At 44.4% G+C, this 22,908-nt stretch overlaps 1 protein-coding gene across 1 annotated transcript in view; it reads right to left on the reverse strand.

Moving 5' to 3' along the window:
* The window catches only part of LOC122942238 (ephrin type-B receptor 5-like), a 114,209-nt gene that overhangs the window by 16,658 nt on the left and 74,643 nt on the right, over positions 1–22,908 (reverse strand). Inside the window, exons 8-16 of the mRNA XM_044299741.1 lie at positions 18,169–18,328; positions 16,566–16,683; positions 15,461–15,516; positions 13,580–13,699; positions 11,969–12,216; positions 9,054–9,227; positions 8,270–8,419; positions 6,445–6,638; positions 1,853–2,008 (exon numbers count right to left, since the gene is read on the reverse strand). Coding sequence (XP_044155676.1) covers positions 1,853–2,008; positions 6,445–6,638; positions 8,270–8,419; positions 9,054–9,227; positions 11,969–12,216; positions 13,580–13,699; positions 15,461–15,516; positions 16,566–16,683; positions 18,169–18,328 — 1,376 coding nt within the window. The remainder of the gene's footprint in view (positions 1–1,852; positions 2,009–6,444; positions 6,639–8,269; positions 8,420–9,053; positions 9,228–11,968; positions 12,217–13,579; positions 13,700–15,460; positions 15,517–16,565; positions 16,684–18,168; positions 18,329–22,908) is intronic.

Below are 22,908 nucleotides of genomic sequence, written 5' to 3' on the forward strand. Positions count from 1 at the left end.
GAAGACAGATTCTCTGTTACGGGACCTCTCTGCTCTGCCTGTGTGCTGGGCCTAAATATATGCCAATGGACTGTTGCAGTGGTGGCTGACGTGAAGCCTCATTCTCTGCTATGACATGCAGACTGATTCTCTGCTGACATGAAGCCAGATTCTCTGTTACGGGACCTCTCTCCTCTGCCTGTGTGTGTGCTGGGCCTAAATATATGCCAATGGACTGTTGCAGTGGTGGCTGACGTGAAGCCTCATTCTCTGCTATGACATGCAGACTAATTCTCTGCTGACATGAAGACAGATTCTCTGTTACGGGACCTCCCTCCTCTGCCTGGGTGCTGGGCCTAAATATATGCCAATGGACTGTTGCAGTGGTGGGTGACGTGAAGCCTGATTCTCTGCTATGACATGCAGACTGATTCTCTGCTGACATGAAGCCAGATTGTCTGTTACGGGACCTCTCTCCTCTGCCTGGGTGCTGGGCCTAAATATATGCCAATGGACTGTTGCAGTGGTGGCTGACGTGAAGCCTCATTCTCTGCTATGACATGCAGACTAATTATCTGCTGACATGAAGACAGATTCTCTGTTACGGGACCTCTCTCCTCTGCCTGGGTGCCGGGGCCTAAATATCTGAGAATGGACTGTTCCAGTGGTGGGTGACGGGAAGCCAGATTCTCTGCTATGGAACCTCTCTCCAATTGATTTTGGTTAATTTTTATTTATTTAATTTTTATTTTAATTCATTTCCCTATCCACATTTGTTTGCAGGGGATTTACCTACATGTTGCTGCCTTTTGCAGCCCTCTAGCTCTTTCCTGGGCTGTTTTACAGCCTTTTTAGTGCCGAAAAGTTCGGGTCCCCATTGACTTCAATGGGGTTCGGGTTCGGGACGAAGTTCGGATCGGGTTCGGATCCCGAACCCGAACATTTCCGGGATGTTCGGCCGAACTTCTCGAACCCGAACATCCAGGTGTTCGCTCAACTCTAGATACTACCCCAGAAGAACTAAATACAACAGTGCAGCATAAAATACTGCCCTACCACCATACTGAGGACAGTGATGCAGTTGAGTTCAGGAGGATATAGCGTTGTTGGCCAGGTACAAATGTGCCTGATGCTCCTAGTCTCCTACCACTGACTAATGCCAAGAGCATCAGATCGTTATGTACCTGGCCAGCGGCTGTGAGGAGGGCTCAGGTAGTCCCCTGGGCATTGGCTTACAGGGATATCTGCCACCGATTGCATTCTGAGAGATGTACTATTATCTACATTATCAGATGTGCAAATGACATGATTGATAGTTTACTATAAAAATACCTGTATACTATATCTGTATAGACCTTACACAATCATGGCATGGTATTAATTACATTTTTTTTTACAATTACTAAAAAAAATATTAAATATAATTTAGCCTCTATTTCTGAAAAGTTTCTGACGGTATTCGAACTCACAGCCTTCTACATTACAGCCCAGAATGTTAACCACTACACTATAGAGCTGCATGGCCAGTTGCTAAAAAAAAATAAAAAAAAAAAAAAAATATGAGGCTTCTGCTGTATAGGGATACTTACTACTAGTATAGTATAATATATATATATATATATATATATATATATATATATTATTTTTTTTGAACTGGCCATGCAGCTCTATAGTTTAGTGGTTAGCATTCTTGGCTGTAATGTAGAAGGTTGTGAGTTTAAGCCCTGACAGAAACTTTTCAGAAATAGAGGCTAAACTAGATTTAAATACACTGACTCGAGCCGACATTACAACACTAATCCAGATACATCTTTAAAATAGAGAACTGTGACACAAGCAGAACCTTTATAGACCTGAAAATGTGATTTCTTACTCTGCGGTCAGTCGGGAGACGGCGTCCAGTGTTGTATACCCAGCCTTGTCGAAGTTTTCTTTGTATCGTTCCATCTTTATCGCTTCCAGCCATTCGTGAGGTGATGAGAGGGAATGGAAGTCCGGGGGACAGTTACTGAGGAGCGACTGGGAAGGTCTGGGGGAGAAGAGAAGGTAAAACACCTCAGTTTTCCACATGAGCGAGAGGCTTTTCACTATAGAAGATTTTAGGTTGAATAATTTACATGGAAGACGAATATCACAATGAATAAAACAAAACCTTCTGTTACTGTTGTGCCTGACGGGCCCTTAGAGCAGCAGGCCATGGAAAACCAAAAATAGTCTTTACCTAAAATTATCACTGCCATCCAACTCCACAGTGCAGGAGCTGTGGTGCTTTATCCAGATCCCTTTGACGCAGCTTAGAGATTTCCATTTAATTTAAATGCCCCTTTGTTTAACATGTGACTTCACAACTTTTTGGACCTCATCAATAGTCCACGTTTAGAGATTCCATTGATGGCAGAAGATCCTTTTTGGATTAATTTCTAATCTAAAACTAGATCTGCTTTGTTCTTGTGCTAGGTGGAGGTCTCCAGGGTCAGATCTTCCCCCTAAAAACACACAGTGATGGCCAAAGGTATAAAGTATGTACTATAGAACTGGAGCCTCGGAGAAGAGGTGACTGCCACCTCTGCAACCCTGGTGATATCAGAGGCCAACCATGATTACTCCTCAGTGTTAAAATTGCAACATCAAGAAAGCCGTTATGAAAATCGAGGAAGTAGTAGATGTCACTAAGGTCTGCAGATGATGACATTTTCCTGCACCTAGCTCCAATCAGTGAGATGTGAGAGGGGCATGAAAGCCATATTTTTCCACTCATACTTGATGACAAATAAATTGAGATGCTTTGAATATTTTGTTTCTATTCTTTTATTATTAGCATATCATCGATCCTGTGATTTCTAGAATTCCACAACTCATCCTTCTTGGTGCAGCAATGTCATTGTTGAAGGCTTTATATTCCAAGAATCTCTTTTAGAACCACTCCACATGATCCACATTTAATAGTCTACATAATTGCACATGTGGCACCTCAAAGGTCATGATGAAGCCCTAGCTTTAAAGGGGAAATTCATCCAAAAATGATCTTCAACAGTGATGGAGACTATCTAGCTTAGAAAATCATCTACTCCGATCCTCATCTCTTGGCCAGATGGAGAGTAGTAACAAAGAGTGTTTCTGTCTCTGGAGGACCTGTCCTGTCATGCCATTGATGTGAATCAGCACTGTGTAGTATGTCAAAGCGATTAAATAATTTACCTTTATCTAGTGCAGCGATTCTCAACCTACAGCCCTCCAGCTGTTGTAAAACTACAACTCCCACCATGCCCTGCTGTAGACTGATGGATGTAGGCTGTCCAGGCATGCTGGGAGTTGTAGTTTTGCAGCAGTTGGAGGGCCACTGGTTGGGCATCGCTGATCTAGTGTTTCCTCTTAAAATCAAATTAATTTTATTAAATAACTGAATCAAAGTAAAATAAAAAAGTTAATAAAGATAAAAAGTAACCATTGTGGTATTATCAGTCCAAACAACGGGTTTCGGGGAACTGCCTTTTTTAGATGCAGGACTGTCATAACGAGTGGCATGGCAAATGTATATACCCCTGTAAAGGTAACAGACAAGCAGAAAAGGTGTAATAAACCTTCCATTACAAGGGTAATAAATCCGTCTATGACCACCCTACAGATGATAGCTTGATGAAAGTGCTCCCTAGCTGGGTGATCGCTCTATAGCAAGCTTCTGACTCAAGTCTGGCTCCTATACATGGAACTACGATATGATTTGGCATCCTGTTACATATATATACTGCTGTGGCGAAACCAACCTCGCAACGGTGTTTTGGAGGGGGCTGTTTGCCAGCCTCTTGCCCCAGGATTATGGGCCCTCTCATGAGCCAGGCCTCATTTGTTCACAAAGGACTTGGACTAACTTGAACCCCTGGTCTAATTCATGCCATTGTGGGATGTTAAATGTCTATGTGTATTGAAAAGGGTGGGACATTGTATACGCTGAGTAGGGAGGTCTGTTCCATTGTCTCTCTGTGTGTATTGGCGATGTCCTTTGTCCTGAGAGATAATTGAATTAGGAACCTTTGAATTAGGAACCTGACAGAGGATATTGTGTATTCGCCTGTGTGTGATGATTGCATCAACCCAGTGTGAGGTAATTCTATCACGGGCAGAGGGGAGGATATTGTGTGGGAGTGTCTGAGTGTATTGTACGTGGTTATTGGCTGTTTTTACAAAACCCTGTGGATGTTAACCTTGTTGGAAGATGTGTATAAAATGCTTGTGTGTTAAAATAAAGAGAGGCTGTTTTATCCTTCATCATGTTGAGGCTGGTGTTTGGATAACTGATCAAAACTGGGGGATTGCTATACGCTGAAGATTTGCTATACTCCCCTGGCTATAACTACTAGCTCTTGTAAGAGCTGTTTCTGCTCTCTGGATTTAGGAGAGGTTCGCCCACTGGAGCCTGGAGCCTTGTCGTAGGTCCAGGGTGGGTAGGAGACGGTGAGACCTCAACCAAGCTTCGGCGGTTCGTGGGGTCTGCAGTGCGTACGGTGTCAAGTGGAGTGCTTGGAGTCCTCGGAAAGCACTAGGAGCATCTATCGACGGAGGTACCCGGTCGGGGTGCCAGGAGATCCGTTACAACTGCATATATAGCTATAGGGAAATCAGCTGCTTTGGAGCCCGAACTCAGAAAGGGGCCAACCAGTAGGACTAACAGATTTTATTGTCCGGGGCTCCTCAACAGTATTATACAGTATACACATGTAGGAAACTGAGAGAGTGGCTGCCGGGCTTCATTTAAGGGAGCGGTCTAGACTAGCCACAAAAGTTGGGGTTGTTGGAGATACAACAACTTACAGCTTAGTCTATTGCTGGATTGACTGCAGTTCATAGTTATAACACTAGATGTCGCTGTTACTAATGCTCACTTGTAGTCTCTCTATGCATTTCTATGATGTGTTGTATTTTCCTGCACGTTGAGGTGAACTCACCGATTTCCTTTTCTTGTCTGTGCCATTGACTATGTAAGGTGACCTTCTGTTATTGCATGGATATCCCAATAAACCCAGTTCATGTTACTCCACAACGTCTGATCTGAATTGACTCCGCTGCACCCAGCAATCATACTCTGCAACAGGGTTTGCACGTGAGGAGCGGGTTGCAAAAAAGTTTCTGGGTGAGAGGGGGGGCGCGTTCAAAAATCTACGGTGGGGCCCAGTCATTTCTAGTTATGCCACTGTGTATATACAGTATATGTCATTGTAATCCAACTGACCTGCCCTGTACAATGGATACTGAAAGTTCCTAACTATTGTTCACATAAAAATGTAACTTCGTTTTATTTTTCAATTGATGCGTATTTGCCATTAGCTCCACCCCCTTGTCGGCAGTCCTGGCGCATTTTCTGCTTGTTTGTTACTTTAAGGCAGGCATCCTCAAACTGCGGCCCTCCAGCTGTTGTAAAACTACAACTCCCACAATGCCCTGCTGTAGGCTGATACCTGTAGGCTGTTCAGGAATGTTGGGAGTTGTAGTTTTGCAACAGCTGGAGGGCCGCAGTTTGAGGATGCCTGCTTTAAGGGGTATATATGTTTGCCATGCCACTCTTTCTGACAGTCCTGCGTCTAAAGAAGAGGCAGAGCCTTAAACCCATTATTTGGATTTACAATGCCACAAACGATTGTTATGGTTACTGTTTAGGTTTATTGACTTTTATTTTAATTATTTAATAAAAGTGACTTGATTTTAACAGAAAGCGCTGCATACGTGTCATCTTTCATCACTTTGACATCATTTTCCACCTCTGGACCATCAGGACGTGGTGGACCAAGCTTCCCCATTTATGCTGATCTCAGCATAAGGCCTCATGCACACGACCGTTCCATTTTTTGCAGTCCACAAATCGCAAAAAACGGAAGCCGCCCATGTGCCTTCCGCATTTTGCGGAATGGAACGGGCAGCCCATTGTAGAAATGTCTATTCTTGTCCACAAAACGGACAAGAATAGGACATGTTCTATTTTTTGGTGGGGCCACGAAACGGAGAAACGGATGCGGACAGCACACAAACTGCTGTCCGCATCTTTTGCGGCCCCATTGAACTGAATGGGTCCGCATCCGAACCGCAATAACTGTGGCTCAGATGCAGACTAAAACAACGGTCGTGTGCATGACGCCTGAAGCAATTACATTAGTTGTGACTTATCACAACTCCCCAAGGTGAGCATATCTGCAATCACAAATTGCCTTGTGTTTGTTGGGTTTGACCCTATGGTCTCGTGCTCCACACAATTCATTTTCTTCCAGTCTCGAGCATTTTTCTCCTGTAGTGGTGCTGTAGGGAAACTGAAGACTTACGGACAGATTTCCCCACAGTCTACAGATGATTGCTGGAGATACCAGCAGAGGGATAGTTTTTGATCAACATATTATCAAGAAACCTTTATTATACAAAGTGGAGAACCTCTTTACCACCCATGAATATATCCCTTCTAGACAATAACGCTGTGCTCACCTGCTGCTTGAAACGCCCACTGTTTTCAAGGAAGTAGGATTTCTAATCAATCGGTCCAAGGAGCTGACAATTTGCTCAAATCGAGGCCTCTGAGAACGATCACGCTGCCAGCAGTCCAACATGAGGAGGTGAAGCATGGTGGGGCAGTCCGGGGGAGGGGGGAGGCGATACTCCTGCTCTATGGCATCTAATACCTGGTAAATAGAAAGCAAAAGTAGATAAATGTGCCGAGGAGGGCAAAGAGTGTCAGCACCTAGTTCATTAACCTTTACTCTCAGGGGCTTTCTTGTTTAATGCATCTCTGTCTGGTCTTGGACTAGAGGGCAGAATATCATAGTGGGGGGGTGCTGAGCTTGAGGATATAATCATTTTTTCAGGATTTTCCCAATAGATTTGTAAATAATATCAGCATTCATAGACAAAGCCTCGGAGTCCTGCCTCCCTAACCACTCATAGAGAAAGCATGTGAGTCCTGCTTCTCCTGATCACCCATAGAGAAAAACCTGGGAGTCCTCCTTCCCCTGCTTACCATCACCAGCTATTGAGTCCTCCTTCACCTGCTTAACATAGAGAGGCCTGTGAGTCCTACTTCCCCTGCCCATTCAGAGAGTGAGCCTGTGTAAACAGTCATAGAGAAAGAATGCGAGTCCTGCTTCTCCTGATCACCCATAGAGAAAAGCCTGTGAGTCCTCCTTCCCCTGCTCACCATCGAGAAAGCTATTGAGTCCTCCTTCACCTGCTTAACATAGAGAGGCCTGTGAGTCCTACTTCCCCTGCCCATTCAGAGAGAGAGCCTGTGTACACAGTCATAGAGAAAACCTCAGAGTCCTGTTTCTCTTGCCAACACACAGATGACAGCTTCCCTTGTATACAAAGAGAGTTGTAAATCATTCTTAGTGGGCAGGAGAAGCAGGACTCACAGGCATTTCCTTTGAGTTGGCAGAGGAAGCGGGGCTCAAAGGCTTTGTCTATGAGTGGGCAGTATCGTAGGCTTTCTTTTTGAGTTCATAGAACATGTAGGACTCATAGGGCTTCTCTATAAGTGGCTGGAGAATGTAAGACTCCCCGGCTTTCTCTATCAGAGGCTGGAAGATTGAGGACTCACAGGATTTCTCTATGAGTGGGTAAAGGATGCAGGACTCATAGACTTTCTCTATGGGTTGACAGGAGAAGCAGATATCACGGTCTTTCTTTTTGAGCTGGTGGAAGATGCAAGATTCACAAGCTTTCTCTATGGGTGTCTGGAGGATGCAAAAAACTCACAAGATTTCTCTATGCATCGGTGGCGGACGCAGGACTCACAGTCTTTCTCTATGAGTAGGTGGAGGATGTAGGTCTCAAATGATTGAGCAGAGGAAGTAGGACTCACAGACTTTCTCTAGGAGTAGTAGGTAAAGGAAAGATGGATTTACAGACTTGCTCTATGAGTCCTGGCAGTATACAAGCAACATTACAGGTAAAAATACCAAATCAAACCATAGAAATCTACTCTATGTACAGTACCCTTGAGCTCACCGTCTCCTCTTCTATCTTGTTCTACCATTAGATAGAGCAGTGGATGGGTTTCAAAATCCTGCATTTAGTCTGAACCCCCAGTCATACTCCTTACCTGTTGCTAACCTATTGATAGCAAGAAGTTGAGGACAAAAGTTCACATAACTGCAGTATCAGACTACACACAGGATTTGTTGTTGTCTGTAACCATGGAAACATCTGCATATTACTGACACAATGTTACAAATAAAATAAAAAACATATTATAACAACAATTATTATATAATAACAATATATTGCTTGTAAAGAGCACAAGAATTATGGTGTTCACTTCTTGATTGGTCATGTCCCAGTAGGGTCGCTCCCCATAGGAGGTGACTTCCCACATGACAATTCCATAGCTCCACACATCACTGGCACTAGATAACTTGTGTTGCTGATGAGCTTCTGGTGCCATCCATCGTAGAAACTGTCTTCCGACCTGGAGGACAATGGTGGATATTCAATGACACTCAACAAAAAACTCTTTAACCATATTATTGTAATGAATTAGAAGGAGATACCAAATCCCTTTTGTAATGGGTTAAGTAGACCATCCCAGGGATCCTGCTCTCATCTAAGTGAGAGGGAAACTTCCATAGGTTTATGCAATTGTGGCATCTACGAGAGATTATGAGGAAGCACTGGGACCTCCTGTACTTGGATGAAGGGTACATGACATATGGGTAGCCTATGACAAAAAGGATACCCACTTTTCCATTTCCATTTTTCAATTTTTGACTATTTTTAAAGAACACTAACAACCATTTATAAAAATAAATAAAAATGGTGGAGAATCTGGTTTATGTCATCCCTGTGATATGCAGGGTTGGTTGGCAGGAGGTGTCAAACTGGGCAATTGCCCCAGGCCCCAATTTCCTAAAAGGCAGTTGACCAGGAAGAAATATGAGACTGTATGGCGGTATTATGTATACTGTATATGGACTATATATGCAGTGTAATGTGGAAATAGTATGCAACTTATGAAAAAAACTGTCTATTTTACCAGGACCCCAATATCTATAAAACTAGTCCTGTCCCGATTAAATGGCATAACAGTTCTACCGTCTTACCACGTCTAAAGGCCCGCGTAGTCCTGACACCTTGCACACTAACTGTCCATTCACCAAGATACTGCGAGCTGCAAGATTTTTGTGGATGTAACTTCTGTCTGACAGATATCGCATGCCAGATGCCACACCACGGAGCATTGAGACCATCTGTAGGGTGGACAGACCACCCTCACACTGCTGAGATACAAGAAGAAGGAAACACTCAAGTCATCGGGCAATTAAAGGAGGAATATACACTGTATCTACTAGCGAAGTAAGAGGAAGCGGCCAGTCAGTGTTAGATATTACTGGGGATGTAATCCACTTGAGTTCCATCAATTGGCCAAGCAGGTCACAATGTGCTCTCCACTAGTGATGAGCGGCAGGGGCAATATTTAAATTTGCGATATTTTTCGAATATTTTGGCAAATATTTGTCATATATTCGCAAATATGAGAATTTGCGATTATTTTCTTATTGCGAAAATCGGCAATGTAATATGCACGTATTGCGCCCGCAATACAGGCGTGGGTCACTGTTGCTACATTTTTCAAGCTGCTAGAAGTTTCCTTAGACTGGAGAAAATGATTGGCACGGCGGAACATTACAATAGCTTTATATGCAGATAGAGTGCTCCAATATACAGTGAGGAACAGAAGTATTTGAACACCCTGTGATTTTGCAAGTTCTCCTACTTAGAAATCATGGAGGGGTCTGAAATTCACATTGTAGGTGCATTCCCACTCTGAGAGACAGAATTGAAAAAAAAAAATTCAGGAAATCACATTGTATGATTTTTTAAGAATATTTGTCTCGCACTGCTGAACATAAGTATTTAAACACCTGAGAAACACCAAGAATTCTGGCTCTTGAAGACCTGTTACTGTGCCTTTAAAAAGTCCACCTCTACTCCACTCATTAATCTAACTTAGTAGCACCTGTCTGAGCTCTTTAAAGACACCTGTCCACCCCACAGTCAGTCAGATGCCAACTACTACCATGGGCAAGACCAAAGAGCTGTCAAAAGACACCAGAGACAAAATTGTGGACCTCCACAAGGCTGGAAAGGGCTACGAGGCAATTGCGAAGCAGCTTGGTGAAAATAGATCAACTGTTGGAGCAACAATGGAAGAGGCTAAAGATGACTGTAAGTCTCCCTCGGACTGGGGCTACATGCAAGATCTCACCTCGTGGGGTATCACTGATGATAAGTAAGGTGAGGAATCAGCCCAGAACTACAAGGGAGGAGCTGGTCAATGACACAAAGAGAGTTGAGACCACAGTTTCAAAGGTCACTGTCAGTAGAACACTACGCCGTCATGGTTTCAAATCATGCATTGCACGGAAGGTTCCCCTGTTCAAGTCATCACATGTCCAGGCCCGTCTGAAGTTTGCCAATGACCATCTGGATGATCCAGAGGAGGCATGGGAGAAAGTCATGTGGTCAGATGAGACCAAAGTAGAGCTGTTTGGTCTAAACTTCACTCGTCGTGTTTGGAGGAAAAAGAAGGATGAGTTGCATCCTAATAACACCATCCCTACTGTGAAGCATAGGGGGGGGGGGGGGGGTAACATGATGCTTTGGGGGTGATTTTCTGCGAAGGGGACAGGACAACTGCACTGTATTAAGGAGAGGATGAATGGGGCCATTTATTGTGAGATTTTGAGCAACAACCTCCTTCCCTCAGTCAGAGCATTGAAGATGGGTCGTGGCTGGGTCTTCCAACATGACAACGACCCGAAGCACACAGCCAGGATAACCAAGGAGTGGCTCCGTAAGAAGCATATCAAGGTTCTGGTGTGGCCTAGCCAGTCTCCAGACCTAAATCTAATAGAACATTTTTGGAGAGAGCTGAAACTCTGTGTTGCTCAGCGACAGCCCCGAAACCTGACAGATCTAGAGAAGATCTGTGTGGAGGAGTGGGCCAAAATCCCTGCTGCAGTGTGTGCAAACCTGGTCAAGAACTACAGGAAACGTCTGACCTCTGTAATGGCAAACAAAGGCTTCTGTACCAAATATTAACACTGATTTTCTCAGGTGTCCAAATACTTCTGTCCAGCAGAAGAAGACAAATAAATTCTTTACAAATCATACGATGTGATTTCCTGAATTTGTTTTTTTTATTCTGTCTCTCAGAGTGGGAATGCACGTACAATGTGAATGTCAGACCCTCCATGATTTCTAAGTGCGAGAACTTGCAAAATCGCAGGTTGTTCAAATACTTCTGTTTCTCATTGTATTCGGCAATTAATGATGCACATATTTTGCCGCAATACGTGCAACTTCACATTTTAGCAGGTCTGACTACATATTAGTGATTGCTGCCCTAAGTATTGTTGTGAACTTGTGACATCACAGCACTATGTCTGTAGCATGTATGTATGGTCAGCAGAACCTATCACACTAAATAACACCCTGCACTGGAACCTATCAGCTACACTATATCACTATCTAACCTACACTGACTATCTCCCACTAACTATCTGTATTATATATATGAGATAACTAACTAACGTAATTAAACAGTAAAGCACAGAGCACAGCACTGACACCGTTCTCTCTCTCTCAGAACTGCAAAAAACTGCAGAAAACGGCTTCTGGGGAGGTTCTTATATAGTAAGGGGGAGGCAACTTTCCTATTGGTTGCTAGGGATGTTGCTAAGCTCAGACAAAGACATTGCAGCCTTCTCATTGGCCCACAAGTAAGAAGGGAGGTTACTGATGAAAAAAAAAATCTTGAATATTCGCAAATACGAATATATAGCACTATATTCAAAATCTTTGCGAATTCTCGAAGTGGCGATATTCGCGATTCGAATATTCGCGCCCAACACTACTCTCCACATGGATGCATTGGACTAACAGCCCATGGTTCACATCCTAAAATGAAAATTCAGTAAACTGTAAGGTCCAGTGTCCTGTTCTACTCATCACCTACCCTGAGGTATGCATCCAGGGCTCCATTCTCCATGTATTCTGTGAGGATCATGATGGGGCGGCTGCGAGTCACGGCACCTTCTAGACGCACCACGTTGGGATGGTCAAACTGTCCCATGATGCTCGCCTCGCTGAGGAAGTCCCCCCGCTCTTTGTCACTGCTCCCTGAGCGTAGGGTTCGTATACACACTGCTGTGTCTCGCTTTCCAGGGAGGCATAAACGACCGCGGCAAACATCGCCGAAATCTCCTGCAGGAGGAAATGCACATAAATGTTCTCTTCTCTACAGCAGCGCTTTGTCCTTCAGAGAAGCATGCTCTTCTAACCTGTGTCTGCCATTGTGAAAGTTATGGAGAACGGTCATTGGTCACTCAGTCACCCACACGCACGCCAGTAAACACGGACCCTTGGTGCTCTGCCCTATGTCCTCTCCTCTCTTCATTTTGTATCTGAACAGCTTCAAGGGTGGTTACAGCACTCAACAGGAATCTGGCTGTTATGGGTGCTCGTCTGGAAATGTTCCTGACTCCACTTCAGGAGCAACACTTTGAGACTTAGTATAATCAGACATCACTCCAAATGATATGATGAAATACTTTGTGAATTTTATTCAGCCGGACATGATGCACAACAAATTATGGCAACGTTTCGGGCTAAACAGTAGCCCTTCATCAGGCCTAGTTATGCCCACATAAGAGGAACGCCGGCCTATTAGGTATCAACATTTTGTAACATTTTTTCTTCACCTCCTTAAAGGGGTTATCCAATCCCTATTATAACCCCCACAATACCCAGGCACCTGCTCTCGATGATACTCACCTGCTCCCCGGCACTCGTGTCCCTCCCGATCTCTGCATGGCCGCTGGTGTATCACCCCGTTGCGCAGATCAAAACATCTGGTGATGGGTGGAGCAGCCAATAGCAGGTCATGACCTGTGATGAGCCTCTCTAGGGAGCCTGGTCACCATAGAGGCCTGCTATTGGCTGCTTCCCCGGTTGAAGGATGTTTTGATCTGGGTGGCCGTGCAGGGATCCGGAGGGACTCAGGTGCCGGGGACCAGGTAAGTATCATCTATAGAAAGGGCCCGGGCATTCTGGGGGTCATTATAGGGATTGTCTAACCCCTCAAGAAGAAGCCACTTCAAATATGAGGTTGATGCATCTACTTGACAGCCACCTGCAACTTTTTATTGGAACCCAGTCTCCAGAGAGGGATACTTTTTAAAACACTCCGAGGGTCATTTACTAACCAGAAATATGCCTATACTACTGTAGGTGTATTTCTGAACCAAATTGCAGTACAAAAGGTCCTTCACGCCGTAGTCCGACTTTTCCCTGCTCACGCCAGGTCTAAAAAAAATGGGCGTGGAAGAGGAAGGGGGCGGCCCGGCTTATTTACCATCTTCTACACTTGGTTTAGGCATAGAAAATGGTCTAAATGTAAGACAGCAAAGAAGCGGTCTTACATTAAGGAGTGGCAGTGGATGCGCCGGCCTCTACATAACTCAGACGGATCCACTGCCAGCGCAGGGGTTATTAAGACTGGCATCTAACACTGGTCTTAATAAATGACCCCCTCCATGTACTGCAGCTATCCCATATTACACATTACCTGCTCCAGTCACCTCTTCTATCTTCACAAAAGACACATCAATCTCTCGAGCGAATTCCCGCACTGCTTCTGTAGGATCCTCATATGTGGATGGATCAATGTAATATTTCACTCCTAAACCTAAGAAAAACAACAGCCATTTATATATCACAATTACCGAAAAACTACCCAAGATTGTTATATAAAAATAAACTGTACCCCAGATCTGCACTCACTATTCTGCTGGAGGAGTCACTGTGTACATAAATTGCATTAATTATCCTGTATTGATTCTGAGTTACATGCTGTATTAAACTCCAGAGCTGCATTCACTATTCTGCTGCTGGAGTCACTGTGTACATACATTACTTATCCTGTAATGATCCTGAGTTACATCCTGTATTATACTCCAGAGCTGCACTCACTATTCTGCTGGTGCAGTCACTGTGTACATACATTACTTATCCTGTACTGATCCTGAGTTACATCCTGTATTATACTCCAGAGCTGCACTCACTATTCTGCTGGTGCAGTCACAGTGTACATACATTACTTTACTTATCCTGTACTGATCCTAAGTTACATCCTGTATTATACTCCAGAGCTGCACTCACTATTCTACTGGTGCAGTCACTGTGTACATACATTACTTATCCTGTACTGATCCTAAGTTACATCCTGTATTATACTCCAGAGCTGCACTCACTTTTCTACTGGTGCAGTCACTGTGTACATACATTACTTATCCTGTACTGATCCTGAGTTACATCCTGTATTATACTCCAGAGCTGCACTCACTATTCTGCTGGTGCAGTCACTGTGTACATACATTACTTATCCTATACTGATCCTGGGTTACATCCTGTATTATACTCCAGAGCTGCACTCACTATTCTGCTGGTGCAGTCACTGTGTACATACATTACATTACTTATTCTGTACTGATCCTGAGTTACATCCTGTATTATACTCCAGAGCTGCACTCACTATTCTGCTGGTGCAGTCACTGTGTACATACATTACTTATCCTGTACTAATCCTGAGTTACATCCTGAATTATACTCCAGAGCTGCATTCACTATTATGCTGGTGCAGTCACTGTGTACATACATTACATTACTTATCCTGCACTGATCCTAAGTTACATCCTGTATTATACTCCAGAGCTGCACTCACTATTCTACTGGTGCAGTCACTGTGTACATACATTACTTATCCTATACTGATCCTGGGTTACATCCTGTATTATACTCCAGAGCTGCACTCACTATTCTGCTGGTGCAGTCACTGTGTACATACATTACTTATCCTGTACTGATCCTGAGTTACATCCTGTATTATACTCCAGAGCTGCACTCACTATTCTGCTGGTGCAGTCACTGTGTACATACATTACTTATCCTGTACTGATCCTGGGTTACATCCGGTATTATACTCCAGAGCTGCACTCAGTGTTCTGCTGGTTGTTTTTTTGGAAACAGTCAGGAAGATTGTAGTGCAGGAGATGCAGTTAGTTTTATCTATTTGTACAGATCCTGGGGTTCTAGATTCAAATCCTCAGAGTAGCTCTGTACAGACACTGAACAAGCAGGGAGTCTGGGAAATCAAAGTGTACATTCCAAATGCTTTACATCTTACTTTCATTTGTCAGACATGTCACATATTCACATTATCTGCCATCCTGTGCTAGAATCTAGATGGGGAGCAGTTAAACAGTGAAGAGGACGTGGCGCTCGCACGAATGCCGCCGTCTCGTCAAACAGCTGACCGGCCGGGGTGCTGGGTGTCCTGAGGATAGGTCATCTGTATGTAAGCACTGCACAGCCCCTTTTGAGCGATGTGACGTGATCCGTGACGCACATTCTGGCCGCTGATTTCCAGCGCCGTAGATGCCGCACTCACCTCTGGAGCTGATATAATGCTGCAGTCGGTCAGTGTACGGAGTCTCTCGTCTTTTACTACAATTACACAATAGAACAGATTAAAATGAATAAACACAAAGCAAACAGGAAATAGAATTCATATATAATGTATGTTACGAAAAAGTATTCACACCCCTGGAACATTTTTTATGTTGAATCACTTATATTTTAAAGGATCTCATCATAGGGGCTGTGCCACCTTCTGAAGTTATACGCCATCCACAGGATAGGGGGTAACCAGATGATCTTGGGGGTTCCAACCATCGGGACCCCACCAAACGTGAGACTGAGGGTCCTGTTACACTGAATGAACGGAGCAGCATTATTCTCTATGAGACTGCCAGAGATAACTGAGGACATCACTTCTCTGGGATGAACGGAGGGGCAACAGATATATGCACAACCCGACAGTCCTCCCATTTCGAGGAGCGGGACCTTCTTCAGATTTTTGGTAGATCAAGTTTATCATTCAGGTCCTTAAACATCTGAATAGGATATACTCGAATCAGACATGTTGGTCAGAGATGGTTTTAGGGGGTGGCAATCTAGACAGCTAGCCCAGACCCCATTTCTATTGGTTAAACCCCAAAGACTGGACCTTCAGGAGCAACTTGACTTATAAAACATGTAAACCTTCACTGCCCTAGACCACCAGGAACTTTACCATACTATGCCAGTGTTTCTCCAAAGCCAACTAACACTCATGCAAACTAATTTCATCAACTACCTCCAAGGTTGTGATCAAGCACAGCATAGAAACACCTAATGAGTATGCACCAGAGATATATACACCCCCCCTCCCCAAACCAGGACAAACCTGCCACAGCTTTAGATCCTAGCTAGAGCACCAGGGACAAAAGCACAACATGAACATAATACAAGTCTCCCCCATACAGACACAGAGTAGAACCCCTGATACATGTCCCACAGAATGAGAACTCTAGACCACCAGGGACGTTACCATTACCTCCTTTACTATTTAGGTGTCATATGACAGTTATTATTTGGACACTAGATGGCAGTATCAGATGAGCATTGTATGGCAGTATTATTTGGCACCATTCAATAAATGTCCCTGAAATAACCTTTTAAAGAGAAGTATCAGGACCAGGAGGATGGAGAGACCAATGAAGGCCAAAGCCCCAAGGCAGGACCCAACTATGAGAGGCAGTTTGTCTTGGGATAATTCAGATTTCTCTCCACCTGAAAAGAAAGATGTAATTATTATATATGAATATTACATTTGATTATTACACTATGTAGAATCTGGTGCATTAGATTGCTATATCGTACAAGTATCTTAATAAACGATCCACTATAGACAGGTCTTCTGTATGGTGAAGATGGTCATATGTTTGTGGTATCTGCACCGCATGGAAGAAAAGATATAACTTCTACCCATCGGCAGTGTGCCCCATGATGACACCAGAAATAGTGCTTATACCAGGAACATGAATAATAAAACCCGAGTAGGACAACCACCCAGATAGCAAGTAATTGTGCTGCAATTTTGAAAATGACTTGCTAAGCTATTGCAGACTTGCCAAGCTTCACAAGTATGTTGCAAACTTGCAGCAAGTCTGCTTTGCAAGTCTCCAGATAACCTTGCTTTTGCAAACTTGCTGCAAGTTCTCGTTAAGTTATTATGCTCTTGCTAGAGACTTGCCAAGCAAATTTGCTGCAAGTTGAAAAAGTGTCAACTAGAACTTGTGCTGCAAGTGCTCTGCAAGTGTACAACTTGCCAGAGAATATGTGCAGCAAGTTAACAAGACTTACAATTTAACCCTGCCACAAGTTTGTGGCAAGTTATCCTTGCTATCTGGGCAATATGGCTGCACCAGAGGTGTAACGTCTCACCAAGGGGCCCTACAGCACCATATGGAATGGGTCCCAGTTACTTTGGTCACTCTGTCCCATTTCTGTTTTTCTTTTCTCTACATTGATTGTTACAGGGATATTTATGGCAGACTATGCCATGTTGGGCCCAGCCTTGGACCTATCCATGGTTAAAGTGAATGTCCACCCTTGAGCGCCATTTTGCATCATTCTTTGCAAATCATGTCTCCTGCTTAGACATAGAGGAACATGATAAAACTCTGCTACCTGCAGTCACCACCAGGGGGAGCTCAAAGCTTACTGCAGACAGTGTTATTATAGAGTTCTATGCATGACCAGTATGCAGTACGCTCCCCAGCACCCTCTAGTGGTGACTGCAGGTAGCCAGAATTTTAGCATGTTCCTTTACGACTATGCAGGTGATTTGGAGCTCAGAAAAAATAAGACATAAAAGATATCCCAGACCTAAAAACGACACGATGATAAAAGGTAGAGGTCATTCTCCACTTTCTGGTTGCGCGGGACCCTCTTTCCAGACGCTGAAGCTGCTATGAGGCTGTCACAACAAGTTTCTTCGAGTGCAGCCTCATATACATAATATATCACATCCTCAGCCTGGTGCTCGCGTCTATCACACAGAATTCATCCAGATGTGATGCGCATTAGGTTTGCATTATCGGAGCTGACATGTGTACTGCTCCCAGCCGGTGACGCTCCGCGCAGTAAGAGGGATCGGCTCTGGCTAATTGCTTTGCTTGTCTTTGTGTATCAGTGTGTTTTCCCGTGTTGCTGAGGCTCGTAATGAATTATTCAGCAGAGTATGGATTACCGGAGCGATGCCGCGCTGCTCACCTCCCAGCAGGGTCTGGAAGTACATGTTGCCGCTGTAGGCTCCGTAGCCCCGCTCTGTTCTGGCTCTCACCTGGAAGGAATAAATTGCCCCCGGGTTGAGTCCACCGACTGTTGCCGTGTTCGTTTCACTGATTAGAGAGAGAGACTCGCCCTCATCAGCCTGAGGGTCAGAAGATAAATGGATCAGGGGATGTGATCGTGAAGGCGACATGAGAGCCAATATAAAAGCAAGAAATACTTACTATTAGGCAGGCGGCAGGTCCTCACATCAGGCACCTGCATCTCCCAGGAGTGCTCTGCAATCAGCTGACCCGCTCCAGTTCTGATGCTTTCTAGTCCCCAGATGGTCTATACTTCCTATACTTTCCGGTGCCTCTCGAAACGCAAGGAATGGCAATAACTTAGCTTAGGGTACTTTCATACTTGCGGCAGAGGATTCCGGCAGGCAGTTCCTGAACTGCCTACCGGATCCGGCAATCCGGACGTAAACGGATGCATTTGCGAGACGGATCATTGCAATACCGGATTCGTCTCTCCGGTGTCATCCCAAAAAACGGATCCGGTATAAATTTTTTAAAGGTCTGCGCATGCCGTTTTGCCGGAACACTTAATGCCGGATCGGCACTAATACACTTCAATGTAAATTAATGCCGGATCCGGTGTTCTGTCACGTGGGGTAAGAGAATCTGACGATTTAGGCCTCTTTCACAAGACCGTATGGCTATTTCAGTGTTTTGAGGATCCGTTGTTCCGTTTTTTTGTTTCCGTCGTGTTTCCGTTTCCGTATGCCATGTACAGTATACAGTAATTACATAGAAAAAATTGGGCTGGGCATAACATTCTCAATAGATGGTTCAGAAAAAACGAAACAGATACGGAAGACATACGGATGCATTTCCGTATGTGTTCCGTTTTTTTTGCGGACCCATTGACTTGAATGGAGCCACGGAACATAATTTGCGGGCAATAATAGGACATGTTCTATCTTTCAACGGAACGGAAAAACGGAAATACGGAAACGGAATGCATACGGAGTACATTCAATTTTTTCTGTGGAACCATTGAAATGAATGGTTCCGTATACGGGCCGTATACGGAAAGAAAAAAATGGCCCGCAAAACAGAAAAAAAAAACGGTAGTGTGAAAGAGGCCTTAAGGTTTTCTGACAGAACACCGGCATTCCGGCAAGAGATCAGTATTTTTGGCCGGAGAGAAAACCGCGGCATGCTGCGGTATTTTCTCTGTCCAAAAAAACGTAAGAGGGACTGAACTGATGCATCCTGGACGGAATGCTCTCCATTCAGAATGCATTAGGATAAAACTAATCAGTTTTTTTTTCCAGTATTGAGCCCCGAGGACGGAACTCAATACCGGAAAACTTTAACACAAGTGTGAAAGTACCCTTAGGTGGGTCACCACTATGGTCAGTAGGTTTCCCTGTGTGTCCAGAGGCACCAGGATGTATAGACCAGTACGCATCAAAACAGGGGTGGCAGGCTCTGAGGTCACTATTTATTTGTTTTAGTTTTTTTAACCCATTCCGCTCCTTTTTTTAAAGATAGTTTTTTTACCGATTTCATGCCACTTCCCTTCCTCCACAGCTTGGGTCCCTGTAGTAGTCTCTACTTCCTGGTCTTGTCTTGACACACAGGAAACGTCAGGTTGACCCACTGCATCCAATGACTGGCTGAACGGCATTTCCCATGTGTCAACCTGGAAGTAGAGACCAGGGCGCTGCCCTATTAGCACATACAAAACCCGTCCTAACTCAAAGCTGGACGGGTTCGTTCAAAGCAGCTCTGAAGCTCCGGCTGTCATGAATTACGATCCTACCCAAGGCTGATAACATCTTCAGCAATGTGTGTGTGGGAACCAGCAAAGTGAAAGTGCAGACAGGACAGGGAAGACTGGTGTGAGGCTGTGGGAGAGTAACAGAGTGCACCGGCTGCTGCTCATGAGCCACACTGCCCACCAGGCCGCACTCCCTGCGTTTTCACTTCATTCGTTCCTGTACACACAGAGCTGAAGATGTTATCATCTGTGGGTAGGATCGTAATTCATGACAGCCAGAGCTGTGAGGAGAGCGGAGGCAGCGCTTGAGCTTCCTGCTTTGAACGAACCCGTCCAGCTTTCAGTTAGGACAGGTTTTGTGTGTGCTGATAGGGCAGTGGCCATTTTAGCTTTGAGTTAAAATTAAATTAAAATGTACTGGCTCCATGTAGCCAAACTTTGTCTTGTTGGAAGTTGCGCAAGACTTTAGTGAATGACTGGTATTCCTATCTGCGTCTTTAAAAACATTTTAAATAGGAATCCGAAGTCGGCTTTGGTACTGGCTGGTACCACCCACCAAAGCCCACTTTGGTGAATTACTACGGTATTCCTATCTGCGTATTTAAAAACAATTTCAAATAGGAATCCGACGTGGGCTTTGGTGGGTGGTACCACCCACAGTACCAAAGCCGACTTCGGATTCCTATTTAAAATGTTTTTAAAGACCCAGATAGGAATACCGTAGTAATTCACCAAAGTCTCGTGCAACTTCAGGCGAGACAAAGTTTGGCCACACGATGCTGATACATTTTAAGGCTACATGCACACACGACCGCATGCCCCCCGTGGCCGTATACACGGGCACCGGCTGTGTGCATGGATCGGAACCCCACGGAAGCACTACAGAATGCTTCCGTGGCGTTTCTGGCCGTGCCTTCGCACCGCAAAAAAGTAGCGCATGCACTACTTTTTTGCGATGCGGACCGTCGGATGCTGATCGCGGACCCCAATCAAGTGAATAGGTCCGCATGTGGCTGCCCCGCAGCAGGGGCACGGAGCCCTTACGTTCGTGTGCATGTAGCCTAATGCTGTACGGAAACAACATTAACAACAACATTTTTGACTGAATCGATTTCAGATTTATGGTCCGAAGCTCAACTTGCTCAAGCCTACTTATGAAGGTTTTCAAAAACGGAATTCTGCTGAATAATTTAGAAAAACGTATTTTGTGTCCATTATCAGTCCTCCCACTTGTATCAGTCTTTTTTTAAGTGACAGCCCCTCACATACACATACACCTTATGGTCTTGAATATTCAAGGGGGGTCCTAATACCTTGACAAGTTAAGTAATGATTGTTTCTGCCATCACTAGAGAGAGCAGATTTTTAAACAGAGATCAATGGGACCTGTCTAATTCACTATGCAATGAGCTCCCCCTAGTGGTGGCTGCAGGTAGACAGAATGTTAGCATTTAAATCTAGGACTACCTGAAATGATTTGGATCTATGTATCAGTAAACCAGAATTGTGCTTAAATAAAATTAAGTCATACACAAAGTCCTCTTCTCTAAACCACCTCCATTAGTCCCTGCACCATCCCAAACCACCAAGAGTTATCAATGGACAATCAGTATAATGCATAAATAGGGCCTTTGCTGTCTCCAAACCTTGGCAATTCCTCTTACGCTGGGTTCACACCTGAGCGTTTTACAGCGCGTTCCTACGCGCTGTAAAACGCACAACAGGCAAGAACCAATGATTCCCTATGGGAAGGGTTCACACCTGGGCGTTTTACAGCGCGTACGATCGTGCTGTAAAACGCCCGACGCTCAAACAAGTACAGGAGCTTTTTTTGGTGCGTTTGACGCGCGTTTGGGCCATAGACTCTTTGGACAACACTGCTGTCAATCACCCAAACGCGCGTTCACTATTAAAAAAAACGTGCAACAAAAACGCGCATAGAAACGCGCATTTGAGAAACGCTTAGGTGTGAACCCAGCGTTAAAGTTTTGCATTTCCCTTCGATGGTTCGGTCATGTTGGTCGATCAATGCTAGGATGCTGTTAGACCTTGCAGTATCTTTTTACTGCCAGTAGGTGTCACTGTTGCCCATGTTAAAAGCAAACGTCATGGGAAAGGGGATATTTGGGCGGGTAAAATTCTTACATTTTCAGTCTATAATTGGATGTCATTCAAAATACAAAACTTTGAGTCCAATAGTATCATCTTCATGCTTCTGTTACTTTACAAAATTCAGGGATGGCCAACCTGAGGCTCTCCAGCTGTTGCAAAACTACAACTCTCAGCATGCCCAGGATGACTACAGCTATTAGCCTACAGCAGGGCATGGTGGTAGTTGTAGTTTTGCAACATCTGGAGAGCTGCAGGTTGGCCATGCCTGCTTTACATAGTTTATAACTTCTTACTACCCTGTTATAAAGTGGTACTTGCAATTCCACCTCTGTCCACATGGTGTGCTGTCTAAGTACTCTATGCCTATATACGGGACATTTGGCAAACAAACCTTTATTTGTCCATAAGGCCTCATGCACACGACCGTTGTTTAGTTCCGTGGCCGTTGTTCCTTTTTGTCGTGATTTTCTGCGGACCCATTGACTTTCAATGGGTCCGTTGAAAACTCGGCTAATGCACCGTTTGTCATCCGCGTCCGTGATCCGTGGTTCCAGTCCGTCAAAAAAAAAAAATATGTCCTATAACCTGTCCTATTTTTTTCACGGAAAACGGTTCACGGACCTATTCAAGTCATGGGGTCCGTGAAAAAACGCGGAGGCACACAAGATTGTCATCCGCGTCCGTTTTTTCCTATCATTTGCATGGCAAACTTGACTTAGATTTTTTTTTGCTTTCTTTCCTGTCTGGAGATCCTCCAAAAATAAAGGAAGACACACGGAAACAAAAACAGAAACGGATCACGGAACAACGGAACCCCATTTTGCGGAACGGAACACA

This window comes from Bufo gargarizans, chromosome 6 (genome assembly GCF_014858855.1).
Source record: "Bufo gargarizans isolate SCDJY-AF-19 chromosome 6, ASM1485885v1, whole genome shotgun sequence".
NCBI classification, from domain to species: Eukaryota; Metazoa; Chordata; class Amphibia; order Anura; family Bufonidae; genus Bufo; species Bufo gargarizans.